This window comes from Medicago sativa, chromosome 2 (assembly GCF_051527215.1).
Source record: "Medicago sativa cultivar Bolivia chromosome 2, Bolivia_mono, whole genome shotgun sequence".
Classification (NCBI taxonomy): domain Eukaryota; kingdom Viridiplantae; phylum Streptophyta; class Magnoliopsida; order Fabales; family Fabaceae; genus Medicago; species Medicago sativa.
The window spans coordinates 70,285,991-70,300,906 of NC_140750.1; the positions used below are offsets into that span (position 1 = coordinate 70,285,991).

The 14,916-nt window shown below is 32.0% G+C and overlaps 2 protein-coding genes across 6 annotated transcripts; both read left to right on the top strand.

Moving 5' to 3' along the window:
* Positions 1–610: 610 nt before the first annotated feature.
* LOC146950229 (germin-like protein 9-3) lies at positions 611–1,275 on the top strand. Its single transcript, XM_085741553.1, has one exon. The coding sequence runs from the start codon at positions 658–660 to the stop codon at positions 1,273–1,275; it is 618 nt and encodes a 205-aa protein (XP_085597679.1). The 5' UTR covers positions 611–657.
* Positions 1,276–6,809: 5,534 nt separating this feature from the next.
* Positions 6,810–10,372, top strand: LOC146950230 (protein S40-7-like). Of its 5 annotated transcripts, XM_085746160.1 has the most exons (3): positions 6,835–7,631; positions 8,059–8,119; positions 9,660–9,875. In XM_085746160.1, exons 1-2 carry the CDS (start codon positions 6,896–6,898, stop codon positions 8,076–8,078), a joined length of 756 nt encoding a protein of 251 aa, XP_085602286.1. In that variant the 5' UTR covers positions 6,835–6,895; the 3' UTR covers positions 8,079–8,119; positions 9,660–9,875. The 5 variants fall into 5 exon arrangements, with proteins under 5 accessions (XP_085602288.1, XP_085602284.1, XP_085602286.1 ...); XM_085746158.1 differs by lacking the exon at positions 8,059–8,119 and having other exon boundaries at positions 6,834–7,631; XM_085746159.1 differs by lacking the exons at positions 8,059–8,119; positions 9,660–9,875 and adding an exon at positions 10,057–10,372.
* The last annotated feature ends 4,544 nt before the right edge of the window (positions 10,373–14,916 follow it).

Genomic DNA, 14,916 nt, shown 5'->3' on the forward strand with positions numbered 1-14,916 from the left:
ATGGAATTCAACAGGTTTGGATTTGTTTGACTATATGAGTAAATTAAATTTTACCATTGTCAAAAACCAAACTCACGAGTAATGACTACTTTGATTATGGAGTATTTACACACAACTATACATGTCAAGAGTCCAATAAACTTGAAGTTGAAGCTTGGGTTGATAGATAAAAGGTTCAGAATTAGTTCAAAACTTTAACACACGATATTACACAACTTAGTTTATCATACTTTGGAACATAGTGCGCAAAAGAACTGCTTAAATTCTTTTCACACCTTTTTTTTTTTTTTTTGAGGGATGCTTAAATTCTTTTCACACCTAAACATTAGTTTCTATGCACGTCATATAAACACAACTTATTTACATGGTTCAATATATAATGTAACATTCTTAATTATTATAACTGTAATTATAAAATTCATTACTATACCATATATCTCCAAAAAATCATTCGGCACAAGAAAACAGCTGCAGACAGAAAATAAAACTACCTTGAAATCTCCATGCATATGTTACAATACAAATTGCTAGCATATAAAAAGAAACCACTATAAATACATCATTCCTCAAAATTTGTAAAAACACATATTTTCAATTCATTGATCAAACTTTCCCTTATAACCTCAAATTACAAACATTCTATCTAATCATAAAACTATGTCTTCCACAGCTTCAAAAATGCTAACACTACTCATATCTGCATTTGCCATTGTGCAAATAACACTTGCTGGTGATCCAGACATCCTCACTGACTTCATAGCCCCAACTGGAACCCAAGTTGATGGCAACTTCTTCATATTCACCGGTTTCCGCGCCCTTCTTCCACCAAACATACAACCCTCAACTTTCAAGGCATTGAAAGCAAGCAAAGCAGAATTTCCAGCTCTTGACGGACAAAGTGTCGCGTATGCTGCTCTAATATACCCACCTGGAACCATCAATCCACCGCACACACACCCTCGTTCAGCCGAGCTACTCTTCCTAGCGAAAGGTTCCCTTAATGTTGGTTTTGTTGACACAACCAATAAGCTTTTCACTCAAACACTTCAACCCGGTGACATGTTTGTGTTTCCAAAGGGACTTGTGCATTTTCAGTTCAATTATGATGCTTCAAAACCTGCTTTGGCTTTTTCGGCCTTTGGTAGTGCTAATGCTGGTACTATTTCAATTGCTAGCACATTGTTTAACTCTACCATTGATGACAATGTCTTGGCTTTGGCTTTCAAGACTGATGTTGCAACCGTTCAAACTTTGAAGAAAGGATTTTCTTCTTAAGGATTAGGATAATGGCTTGAGTATGTGAACTTTCTTTCAATATTATATTGCTTCTTTTTTAATTTCTTCCTGTTATAATAATTCAGTGATTGTTTTTTATAAAGTTGTGAGATTTGAAATGGTTGATGTAACTATTTCTGTCATTGTAATCACCTGAAATAATAAAAAGATGTTATGACTTATGTTACCAATTAATTTCCAGTGCCTCAATATTGTTGATATTAATTGTCAAGAGAAAATCCACCTACACAGTATCATAGCATCAAGTTGTTTATTTTCATGAGAATTCTGCCTCAAATTGCTTAGAAGGAGAAACGTCGATCATTTTAGAAATTGGTAAAACACTATTTTTTTTTAACCCTAAATTTCTTTTATTTATTTCCTATGGTTGAAAATGTCATGGATGGTTATCTTCCTATAATAGATCCATTCCAGTGATTATACACGTTTTTTTTCATTTAGTTGCCACATACTAAAATGGTATAGTAAAACCCAATTATCCGAAAATATTTATAAATAAAAAAAAAATTAAGAAAATTGAAAATCAACAACAGGAAACAAAATCAAAATCAAGAATAAAAGATGAGTAATTAATGGCAATGATTTTCTACACTCAACTTTCTAGTTAAAACTTTATTCACCTATCATCATTTTTACGCCGCGAAATCCACCTTTTAGTTTCTCACAAACAATAAACAAAAAAAAAATAAAACCTTGAATCCGTAATTGAAATGGACCAGCAAAAACAGACCCGTCCCTGCCGCCGCCACCGATACAACCACCAGCAATTCAAAAGTAAGGCTTCTCCCTTAGGCCCTCCCGGTTCCTTCGGAATCCTTGCCGTCTTGCCGGAAGATGAAGAATCTTTCGATACCGGAAACGTCCATGAAACTCCCGTCTCGGTATCTCTATCCACTTCCGTGTCCTCCAATTCATCTTCCTCCTCCTCCTCATCATCATCAAGACCTATTCTTATCGTCCATAGATTGTGGCCAGACAGAACTCCGTCGTGGTCATCTCCGGTATCGATTGAATTCTACCATTCCATGCCGATTGACATTCCGATTACGCGGAAACCTCAGAATTTTTCATATTAATTACACATGAATGAAAGACAAGCCGACTACACACTACATTGCCATTATGCTATTGACTAAGATACCTCCTCCGTCTATCTGACACCCGATTGTAACGTCCACTATGGCCAACAATCATCTGAGCAAATATAGCAAGGAATTACGGGGACTCGAAATCTCGAATGTACTATATAAGGGTTCAAACACGTATATGATCATTCACTTCACTTGTATCTTAAACTCTGTGGTACGATGTTTTACAATTTTCCCTATGTTTCCATCCTTCTATAAAGAATATTTTAGTTGTTTTGACTATGAATCTTTGATTTATTGCGTGTATGATCATTCACTTCTTATTCTTTAATGCTCTTCTCTACTATGTCAACCCTTGGAAAATTATTGCGGGAGAAGCCTAAAACAAAAAAGGCTTTATTTATTCTTTCATCGATGAGAGGTCGAATTTTCCATGAAACTTTGAAAAAAAATAGGCAATCATACATACTCTTCTATAGCGTATTTGTAAGGTACAAAATGTTTGAAATGATCGGAATATATGAGAAACACATCTAAAATATAATTTTATTGACCAAGAATAAAAAGAATACATCCCAATACAACAAATCACTTAATCATAAAATTATGGAAAACTAATCACGGTCCATAAAGTACTTTATAATTTTTTATAATCAGGTTTATAATTTTTTATTTTTGCAAAAATTTCATGAAGTCCATTTTAATTTTATACATCCATAAAGTACTTTAAAATCTTAAAAGTATGTTATAAATTCATTAAAATCCAAATTTAAAATCCTTATCATAAAAAAGTCTTTAAAAAATCTTAAAAGTCATTACAATCATACAAAGTCTTTTAAAATTGTCAATACTTTTTTTTATTTTTAAAATAATCTTTTAAAATCTTAATCTAGTACACTTATAGGTCTTTACAGCCGGATCACATTTGTTGTAACATACTCGCTCCGGTCTAAATTATAAGTAAATTTTCACTTTTTAAATTAATTTTTTTTTGAATAAATGTTGTATGTAATTCATATTATAGACCATATATATAATTTATTTAATGAACTTAGTTGTTTATAATTGAGATCGAAAGGAGTATACTATAAGAAAGGTTCCCTTAAATTTTAGTTTGTTGACACAACCAATAAACTTTTACCGGACACTTGTTTGTGTTTTCAAAAGGACTTGTGCATTTTCAGCTCAATTTTGATACTTAAAGATCTGCTTTGGCTCTTTCTGTCTTTGGTATTGCTATTATTGGAACGGTTTCAATTCCTAACACACTGATCAGCTTTCAGCACTACCATTGATAATAGTGGCCTAGCTTTGAAGAAAGGATCTGCTTCTTAAGGATTATATTAATGGGTAGAATATGCAAACATTAAGGATTATAATATTGTCTCATTTTTTCTCGAAAAAAAAATATTGTCTCATTTTCTTGTTATTTTATGACAATTCAATGATTGCTTTTGAAAAGGTTGTGACATATGAAATGGTTGAATTTAGGAAAATGTTTAGAGTACATTCCATATGGGTGTCTACATCTTGAAATAAAGAGAAAAAAGAGTGATGTAATATATTGATTATATGATAAAAAGAAATAAATAAAAATAAAATGAAATGTTGAATTATAAATGTACGATAAAGTGAGATGTTTAAATATCATGGTCCCATTCCTAAAAAATATATATCATGGTCCTTGAAATTAATTGTTAATTGTTAAATATCATGTTGCATTCACATGAAATAATATAAAGACCGTTCTGTGTAACCAAAAAAATATAAACACGTTCTGTGTTATGATTTTCAATGCATCAGTCAGTTTTAGTTCTCTTATTTTGTTTTTGGTTCTTCATTTTTTTATTTACGATCTTGGTTTCTCAATTTTAAAAATTCTTCTATTTTTGTAGGTATAAATTTGAAGATAGGACATTTATGACACTTTCATTTTTTGGTAATATATGACAACTTAACTTTTACCTCAATACACGTAGTCTTGTGGTCAATCTAAATGACCTAAATGTTAGAACGAAGAATAGTCTTATAGTCAATATCTAAATACTAGTAAAAATATTTGCAAAATTACATTTTTAGTCCATTAACTTAATTTAAGTAACAATTTGGTCCTTTATTTTATTTTTTTAATTTCAATTTTGTCCTTTTGGACAATTTGCATATTTTCAAGTTTAAAATTCATGTTCATATTTTCTTATGGCCTCTCAATCTTTAAATCCATGGTTTCTCATCTATGTTTGCATATTTTGCCAAAAATATTCTATATGGAACCGTTGTGGTGCCAAAATATTCTATATGATTGGTTTTTGAATGTATTTTTAGGAGATATAATATATAATTAAAATATTTATCAATAACTATGGTTGCTTGTCTGACTCTTTGTACTTCATTAATTTTTTTGGCACATCTTATGCTAGAGGAGTTGCTTTTGGTGGTTAATATATAACTAGAACTTTTACCCGTGCTACCGCCCGGGTCATAAAAAATGGAGAAGCTAATATATTGTGATATGATCCATTACATAGCTAATAAAAGAATTAAGAACATACAATGATTGTTTACACATTTTGGAAAATCTCCTTATACACTACATTTGAAGTGGTGTTAATACAGTCCTCATTGTCATATGTTAATAATATTTTTAGGACATTATAAATGTAGTAGACAAAAGCAAAATTTTATAGTACAATGCACTTAGTTTTAATGATAATTTTTCTTGTAAATTATCATACGTCAACTATCCTACTGTAAACCATCCTACCACTGCTTGTTATAGTAATATGTTTAACTCCCAAAACAACTAACATAATTATGGCCGAATAAATTAGATTGATGGTAAGTTGAATAACTTATACATAAACTATATAAGAAGAGAAGAACGAAAAAATCTAAAACAAAAAAATTAATTAGATATGACAGAAACAAATTTGCATAAATTGTAAATCCCTTCCTAGTAGTAAAATTTGTTGCTTGTTAAAATATTTGAGGGATGTAACAAAACGTAAAAATAACAAAACCTAAAAAAATTAGGGTTAGTATTAGGAGGGAAAATATTAGGTTTAGTTGTTGCAGACTTAACAAAATTAATAAATAAGGATAAGGATTATATGGAATTTGTTAGGTTAAATAATTGCAAACCTAATAAAGCAAATGAGCGGGAAAAAATTAGGTTAAGTTGTTGCAGACGTAACAAAATTAAGAAATAAGGATAAGGATGTCAAAAAAAAGGCATGAAATTAAAAAAAAATCCAAAAAAAAAAGTGTAAAATTCTTGACCAAAAAAAAAAGTATAAAATAGAAGGATCATACGTGATCATTGATATGGTAGAAAATATTTTCTTAAAAAAAAGGCAAGCAGATAGGAATGAAATTGGTGTGCAATGCATTTTTTTAGATGAAATTTGTTAGGTTAAATAATTGCAAACCTTATAAAGCAAATGAGCGGAAAACATTAGGTTAAGTTGCTGCAGACGTAACAAAATTAATAAATAAGGATTCATTTTTTATTGTTGAAGAAAAAACTTGACTTTTTAACTTATTTTTTAGACAAATATGTAGCGAGTGTTGAATTTTATTTTTGTAATACAATTATTCTTGAGTATTTTTTTGGTTGAATTAATTTTAGGGATTTTTTATAAATTAAATAACACAACAAAATATATTAATGATCTGACACAATCCTATTAGTTTATTGTGTAATCTAACTTTACAGAGTCGGTGTATCATAATTAAACTCTATAACATAATTTTTTGTTGAAAGAAACTCTATAACAAAATGTTAGCAGTCCACTAACAACTTTTATTATATTTTGATTTGATAAAAACAACAACTTTTATTATATTATATATATATATATATATATATATATATATATATATATATATATTTTGTGATTTTAATTATATTTCTATTTTTAATTTCAAAAATAAAATATATTTTTTATTTTTATTATAATTAATAATACAATTTGTTCTTTCAAAAAAAAATACAATTTGTGATTTTTTTCCATATGCAGGTTGAATTTGCCACAAATCAAAGGAGGATGAAGTGGAAATGTTATTTTTCATAATAATAGAATAAATTCTTAGACATATTAATGAACATTTTGAATGAGTGAATCAAGACACGTCATATATACTTAGATATAGTTAAACAATTATCGATAGATGCTACAACACATGTAAAATTTGTTGTAAATGTTAAAAAAACATGTCATGTTATATATATATATTTAGACATTTTATTGATCGCAAACTATCAATTTTTAGCCTATACGGTTAAAAAAAATTGTTAAAAGAAAAATTAAGAAAATTGAAAATAAAAAAAAAACTTCAAAATAAACAAAATAAACAAAGTAATCATCGCCCATTAATTACTCAATCTTCCCAATAAAATTGCGTTACGATTTTACGCCGCCTCAACCTACCTTTCTCTTTCACATCAATCAATCAATAAACAAATAAAAAGAGCAACAGGATTAAAAAAAAACGTCAAACCCTAACTCTCAAAAATGGATCTTCACAAACCGACCCGATTCCGAACCCGCAAATTCCTCCCTACCAAGGCGGAGCGTTTTCTCGGCGTTCAACCCCACGCGCCGCCTTCCTTTAATAATTCATCATCCCTCGAACTCAACGAAGACGACGTCGTTTTCAGTTTCGACTATTCGCACCCCTCTTCTTCTTCACCTTCTATTCCAACCCCCATCTCCAACCATAACCGCCATCACTACAATCACCACCAATTTCAACGCAAATCCTCCCCCTTAGGCCCTCCCGATTCCTTCGGTGTCCTCGCCGTCTTGCCGGAAAACGAAGAATCTCCCGATTCCGGTGACAATTCCAACCTTCTCAACGATGCTCTTATCCCTGTTTCTCTCTCAGCTTCATCTTCCTCAAATTCATCTCCCTCATCCTCCTCCAAACCTATGCTAATCGTTCAACGACCCTCCGAACGAACACCGTCATGGTCATCACCGGCATCAGATAAATTCTACCATTCAGCACCAATGAACGTTCCAATGATGTCTTCAGCTATGGCGAACCGCTCGAGGCGATATGAAGAAGAAGACGCAAAGGCTTTAATTGAGGAAGAGGAATTTCGAAGCACGATGCCGCCACATGAATATCTTTCAAGGCAAGTGGATTTTTCGCCGATGCATTCGTGTTCGTTGTTTGAAGGTGTTGGTAGAACCCTAAAAGGAAGAGATATGCGTCAAGTTAGGAATGCTGTTTTGAGCCAAACAGGTTTCTTTGATTGAAAGCTACTGAATTTTGTATTTTTTTATTTTCGACCTATGAATTTTGGTTGGGAAATTGCATATGCATAGACACCCTAATCAATGGATATCAAATTGAAGACTTGGTCAATAATTTTGCTTAGTATTTTTTATTGTAGAAGTGAAAATTTCCAATTTTATTATTTGTTTGTTGATGTTATGTTAGTTATAATTCTTCTGTTTTGATCAATGTATTATTTATTGTTTGTTGATTTTTGGAGAATTTATGTGAATTATAGAAATTCTGTTCAAAAAGGAATAACTAGTCCTATACCATTGGAACTGGGCAAAGTAGCTTTTGCTTTTAGATACTTGCTAGAAAAAATTTGTCTTTATATATGGTTTTGTTGATGGTGGATGTAACACCTGTTTGTTATTTTGCCGCAAATTGGCAGCAGACATGCTTCTGTCCTGAAGCCACTACTCCAGCTTCTATTTTATCAAGGCACCTCAAAAGTGAGTAGAAGTGGTTGAAAGCCAAACTAAACATCGGCTTAGGAATCATGACGAATATATTAATATTAGAAATATTTTCCAGACACAGACACCCCAATAAAGATACAATTTTGTTTTTTAAAATCATTTATTTTATCTCTCTCCTCGAGCCAATATCAATACTTGTGTAGGTTGTATTGTATACGGTGTCGTTTTTGTATGTTTAAATAACACATCACGTTGACGATAAGAAAAATTGGTGTCCAAAATCTTATTGAGACAAAAGTCAACATTGATCTGATTGTGTAGGCTATTCCTGTAGGATGGGGAATGGCAACAAACATAAGCCTTTGTGTATTCATTTTGTGTATGTTAGGAATGACATAGATGAAGTTTGGAATGTTGAAGATAAGTAAAGTTGGCTGGTTAGTTAGTTTCTTTATAGACTTTGAAGTTTAAATGTGTTGAACTCTGTTCACTCTAGACTCATGTAGCTTGAAAAATGGAAACACATTACCTAGGACTTTTCAAGATAGGGAGCTTTGTATCTTCCAGACTCATTTAGTTCATATACTTACATACACAGTATATGCGACTTTCAAAAGCTAACGAGCCTATGTGCCTTCCACACCATGCTCATTGGACTGATCAACTTGGATAAAGAATAGCTCAGTCCAGAGAATCTAGGTTCGATTCAGCTGACAAAAAGGCTCAAACCCAATAGTAGTATCTCATGCAAAAATACTACCCTATCAACTCGGAAAATGATAATAAGTTTAGCACACTAAGGTTCCTCCTCCGTGAACCTTGTCAAACAGTCATACTGACATTGAGGACTTCCCACATTTAAACTACTAAGGTCAAGCTAACAAGAAATATTTGCCATCATACTCAAGTTCAATTCTTGGGAGACATGTTAAACATATTCTTTGTCCCCTCAAACCAACAATTTTTTTTGCTTTTGTGAATTGTGGTATATTGAGTACAAAAAATTACGTGAGAGATAGAACAGAAAAAATGGAGAAAGAAAATTGTGTGTGTGAGAGAGAGAATAATTCCTCTCCAACAAAAAGTGTACTCAAAATGTCACGAATTGCTGTCCACACGAATTAGTATTACTGTTCATGTATCTAAATATATTATTGAAAAACATGTTATGTGAGAATTATTGACACATACTCAATCATCAAAGTCATTTGCTGTGTCGTCTACTATTGGAGTCTAGCACAAGTGGTTGGTGTGCAGTTTGTGTGAGTATTGTAAAACTCCGGAGTACCGAGTTTGATTCCTACGGATAAAAAAATTCTATCGTGTCCTTTTCCAATCCACAAATTTAGCTTTTTTACTGGCTATTTCTATATATGTATTCAGCTTAATCTTTGCCCATTCTCAGCATTGTTACCAGTGTTTGGATCCTTGTTCTGTAGTTAACTCTTGAAGTACATACACAGATGACGTTTTACGCCTGTAATATGATGTTTTACCCCTACTTTCTTATCATCTGTTCGATATTTTGTTTTAAAACATGGAAGCCTTCTCTCTGACTGTCCCTTATTTTTAGGGGGTATACACACTTTCATACAACATGCAAATGAAGTAGCATGCACTGCAGAGATGCCAGAATAAAGTGTGATAGCTTAGTGAAGGATTCATAAATTTTGCTTAGACTTCTTATTGTTGAAAATGTAATGACTTTTGGTTCTAATCTGTTGTGCTTCTGGGCTGAAGGTAGAAAAAAAAGTGGTTGCATGCTATAATGCAATTGCTTTCATTTTGATTTGTGTGCCTTTTAATTGTTATCTTTTTACTTTTTCTCCCACAACTCATATAACAAATTGTTGAAAATTCAACCCCAAACGACATAACCACTATGACATCAATCACACAAACAAACAGAACCCTAATAGTGAAATGACCGTTCTTCCGATTTTGAACAGAACCATTTCATCCCATGACAGGTTGCTCACAATATACAAGAAATTAAAAGTTGGATTGTAAGAAAGGAGAGAAGGCTGAACGGTGCATCAGTACATGGTAGTTGTTTGTGGCCTCAAAAGTGGTTACAACAAGCGGATATAATAGTGGAATCTGAATGTTTTCACTGGGCATTTTGATTGTCTCGTTTATGGTTTAAAAGAAATTGGGACTTAAGCTCTTCAATTTATAATGTGTAGTGTTGTATTATTATAACGGCTTATGTGCCTTTTGAGCTTGGGTTGTTATAATGCACTCTTCAATTTATTATAAGGGCTTATGTGTAGTTTCTCTCTTTGAGCTTGGGTTGTTCTTTTGAAGGTCAATTCTGGGTATGGGGAAGGTGATGTGCCTGTTTTGAGCCCTGTTTAGTTTCCCAGCAATGTTGATGTAAAACTTATATTTTTCCTTTCAATCTAGCTTTAGGAGGTTATAGAGTGCATTGCCTTAACCCTCCCTAGAAGGTGAGGAGTGTGAGTGTCGGTTTGTAGGGTGTGTGAGTGTTTGAAAACCATGAGATATCTTGATGATTCTTCTTGATAAAAAAGGCTAGTGTGATAACTGGTGATGCTAGAGCTAGGTTAATTAATAAAAACTTATTAAAAAAACTTGATGTTTCAAAGATAAGCATCTCACAACCAAAGAAGTTTTTGAAGATTTCCATCAAAATATTACTATTAGAAGTGTATCAGCAACTCGTGTTACGAACGTTACAAATGTGGTCCTTCAATATTAAGTGATGATATTGATCTTACAATTGACTTGGCACACGAGGGATCAGTCAAAACAAAAATAAAACGAAGGATCAAGTTAAGTCTTCTCCTCCAAATCAATGGCCTAGGATTTTTTATTGTCCGAAAGGTTCTTTTTTCCCAAATTCTCCATGACTTTTACATTACATTGTTACAACTCACAACTCGACGTCCAGCGGCGAAGCTAGCACTATTTTTACGAGGGGGCCAAATATAAAGAAAAAAAAATTAAACACTAATATACGAAACTTAATTAATTTTATTCATATTTAATGAAACTGCAATAAAGAAAATAAAAGCTAACAATAGTTATTTATAAAAGTTAAGCTCTAAAGAGTTTTTAAAAGTCAAATTTATCCATAATTGATACTAAACTAAATAGATTATCAAAATATCATCTCTATTTTAACCAACAAAATTGTTTGAAGTGGCCAAATAATATCTTAATGGGGTAGCTACATACATATCTAAGTTAAATATTAAAGATTTTTTTTTTCTTTTGGGGTAGCCAATGCTCTTTTGGGGTAGCCAATGCTACCCCATGGTACTGAAGCCCTTCGCCCCTGTCGACGTCCATCATTTTCTTTTTGTGGCAATATGTGCTCATCAACCAAATCTCAAGTATGTATTTTTCATTAGAACCCATTTCATGCTATCATAACACTTTTTTTCTCTATCGTCTATTCAATGAATCAAGTACCGACCCAAACATATGTTGAGACTTAAATCGAAATATGTATTTATCATTAGAACCACTATGACGGCATAGTTAGTAAGCAACACATGTGAAACATATGATATAGTATAAGGAAAATATTAAATGAGGTCTAATAATATGAAGAAATTTTTTGTGCTTTAAGGTTGGGTGAATGTGTTAAAAAGGTGAAAACTCAATTTTTCTAAAATTACATCTCGGTTTAAGCAATGCAAAGAAATCCTAGATCATCATCAATTTGGAAAAGAAATCACTAGAAAAAAGACTCAATTTGAAAAAGTAACGATCATCAATTTTTCTAAAATGCATGAATAATATAAATTCACATGCTAACATTATTTTCTTTTAAACGGTCTAAATTAATAAAAAAATTTGACAAGCTAAATTAATATAATTTGTTGTTAGTGTTGGAATAGTAATATTTTTTTTTTCCTCCTCGTTGTGTTTTAAATCTAAAATTTCTAACTCCTTTAATCTTAACTCAAATCAGTTGAACTATGTCCCGTTAGCTTAGTTCAGTTGGTAAAATACAATGCATAATATATATGCAAAGTTCGAGGTTCGAACACTGAACACTAGGAAAAAAAATCAATTGAACTATCAACTCAAGTAATTAGGCTTTTAACTCCCAAGCATAACCCTGGTAAATATGATTCACCACGTAATACCTTCAATAGCATTAATAACAATTTTTCATCAATTTTATTTCACAAATTATCATAAAATAAATAAATAAATAAATGTAACGGTTACTTTTTCGGTGGTTCCTTCCTCCTTCAAAGCATGACGTAAACCCTTCACATTTTGCGCCTAATTTTAATTAATACATTGCCATTTTTGGTAACCTAACCCTCTTCAGTCATTTTCTTTGGGGACAAGGACAATACAATATTGCAATAATCTGTCAAGTCTTCACTTCTACGACATCATTTCGACTTTCCAAATCATATTTAAAATCGAAACTTAATTAAAAAATAATTCATTTAAACTTCAAAATATTAAGTATTTTAAATACATTTGAAATATATATATCGGAGGTTTTTGGCTTACATAATCGTTTTTTATTGGTAAGAATCAAACTTACCTAAGAATTTACAATACTCATATACAACCCAAACAAAGTTTCATTCAATACTGTAGCGGTGGAGTAGCATTTTATTCTGGACTGATGCACGTGGAGGTTCATTTCTTTCTTAAAATAGCTTTTCATTAGACGTAGTATTTTTCTACTGTGAACATGCAGCTTAATAATGCATGGCTCTAGCAAAATCAAGCTATTAGCTTATAACATATATGCTCGTATGATCCAACTAGAATTATTTGGTAGCAAGTAGCAATAAATTTCTCACGAGATTATAACTCTCTTTTTTATCTGTCTATAGTATTTTCATATACTACTTTAAATAGTGTTGAACTTATGACTTAAAACCTATTTTCCCCCTCTTTTTACTCTCAACATTTTAACTAAGAAATATTTTGTCAATTTTTTATTTGTATCTAATTCAACGTTAATTTTACCGAACACTTTATACTTAATTTACTAACATTTAATCTTATTTTTAGGGAAACCCATATAATTGTATGCTCCTCCTACAGCGCATATATACATGCATGTAAATGAGAAAATTCGGTGGTCACTATTCTTCTAATTCCGCTGTCTCTCTTGTCGCTTTTAAGAAAATATTTAAAAGGTGGGAAATTTATTATTTCATCTAAAACAAACAAATTTGGAGGACATGTGATTGTTTCCATCTAATAATTAATTCGATGTCTCTTGTTATGATGATTTTGTAGCAGGAAAGTAACAAATGAGTAAGCTGAAGCTCACTAAAATTGTGTGGATGCTATGCTTGGTGGTACGAAAAGTGTTCAAAACAAAAGGGAGCCTAATTATAAGCCACCCCCGTTATTGGTAATGGAAAATCTTTCACGTGAAAGTATTCAATTAAAATGAAAAATTTTGTTTGTTAAAAAAAAAAACACTATATACTTGCAACAAAAATCGGGTTGCATATTCAATGGATTACGTGTTTGTTCAATTAAAAGAAATTAATAATGTACAAGGCCTCTCATTCATCCCCACACTTGCAACGAAAATTGGGTTGCATATTCAATGATCATTGTTCATGTATGTAAACACAAGTAAAATTACAACAGGTGAGTAGCTCGGTGAAATGTCTTAGGTGGAATTTTAAGAGCACTCTGAATAAGTCTTAGATGAAAAACACATTGTTCAAGATAATGAATTTCGATCCCCCGTTGCTCTCTAGTTGTCTCCTTTTATAGGCCTCACTTTCTTGACCTAATGGGCCTTTCTTTGGATGTCCAGTCCCATTAACCCTGAGGTCCATATGGCTCATCTGTACCTGGCGTGTGGAGCTGATTAAGTTACCTTGCATTGCTCGTCCGTACAAGACGCGTGGAGTCAAGGGTACACAACTCACGTCACTTGTCCATGCAAGACGCGTGGCACGTCATGAGATGCCCTCAAGAGGAGGACCACAATGTTGCTTGGACAACGACTTGAGAGAGAGCTAGTGACGTTGATGGTGGAGCTCACATGACTTGGATGATCAAACTGAGCTAAGCTGATGGAGCTCACTTGACCTAAACGTCAAGCTGAGCTAAGCAGATGGAGCTCACGTTACCTGAACGATCAAGCTGAGTTGTACATGTTGAATAGTCAATGTATAGGAGAGTCCACATGGTATGGTCCTCCATACCAGTCCACAGTCCACCCATCGTCAAACCTGTTAAGGTGTAGATGTTTGTTCTTCATAGGGTCAACCTGAACCAGTCCAATCATGTTTACCATCATGTTGGATCATTCATCCCAACATTTGATCGCAATCACTACAAATTTTTTTTCTTCCTTTTTTGAAAAAGAGTTAAGATGTATGGTTAAGATTTAAGATACATTGTCCGATGACCATAATTCAATTGATGGACATTCGTTTATAAGAGCAACCCACAACGCCTCACTTATTCACACTTAAAAAGTATGATATTCTTGATTAAAAAAAAGGTGATATTATTGCCACTAAACTATTTGAATTAAAATCAAGATAAACTACTATCATATATTTTAATGGGCTTTTAGTATCCTTATACTCAGGATATACAATATATCTTTGCTTATAAAAAAATTAATTTAATTCTTAAAATATGGTTGTTATATACAAAATTTAACAATTTTGGTCAATTTAATTTCAAGTGTCTATTGACTCCACCAAAAACATTACTACTTTTGACTCAAAATATAATAAAATAATTCTCCTTTCCTCAAAAAAATAAAATAATTCTTCTATTTTGTGGTCATAAATATATAAGTAAAACCAAAGTAACTCCACTCTATTTAAGCTATATTATTCTCAAAA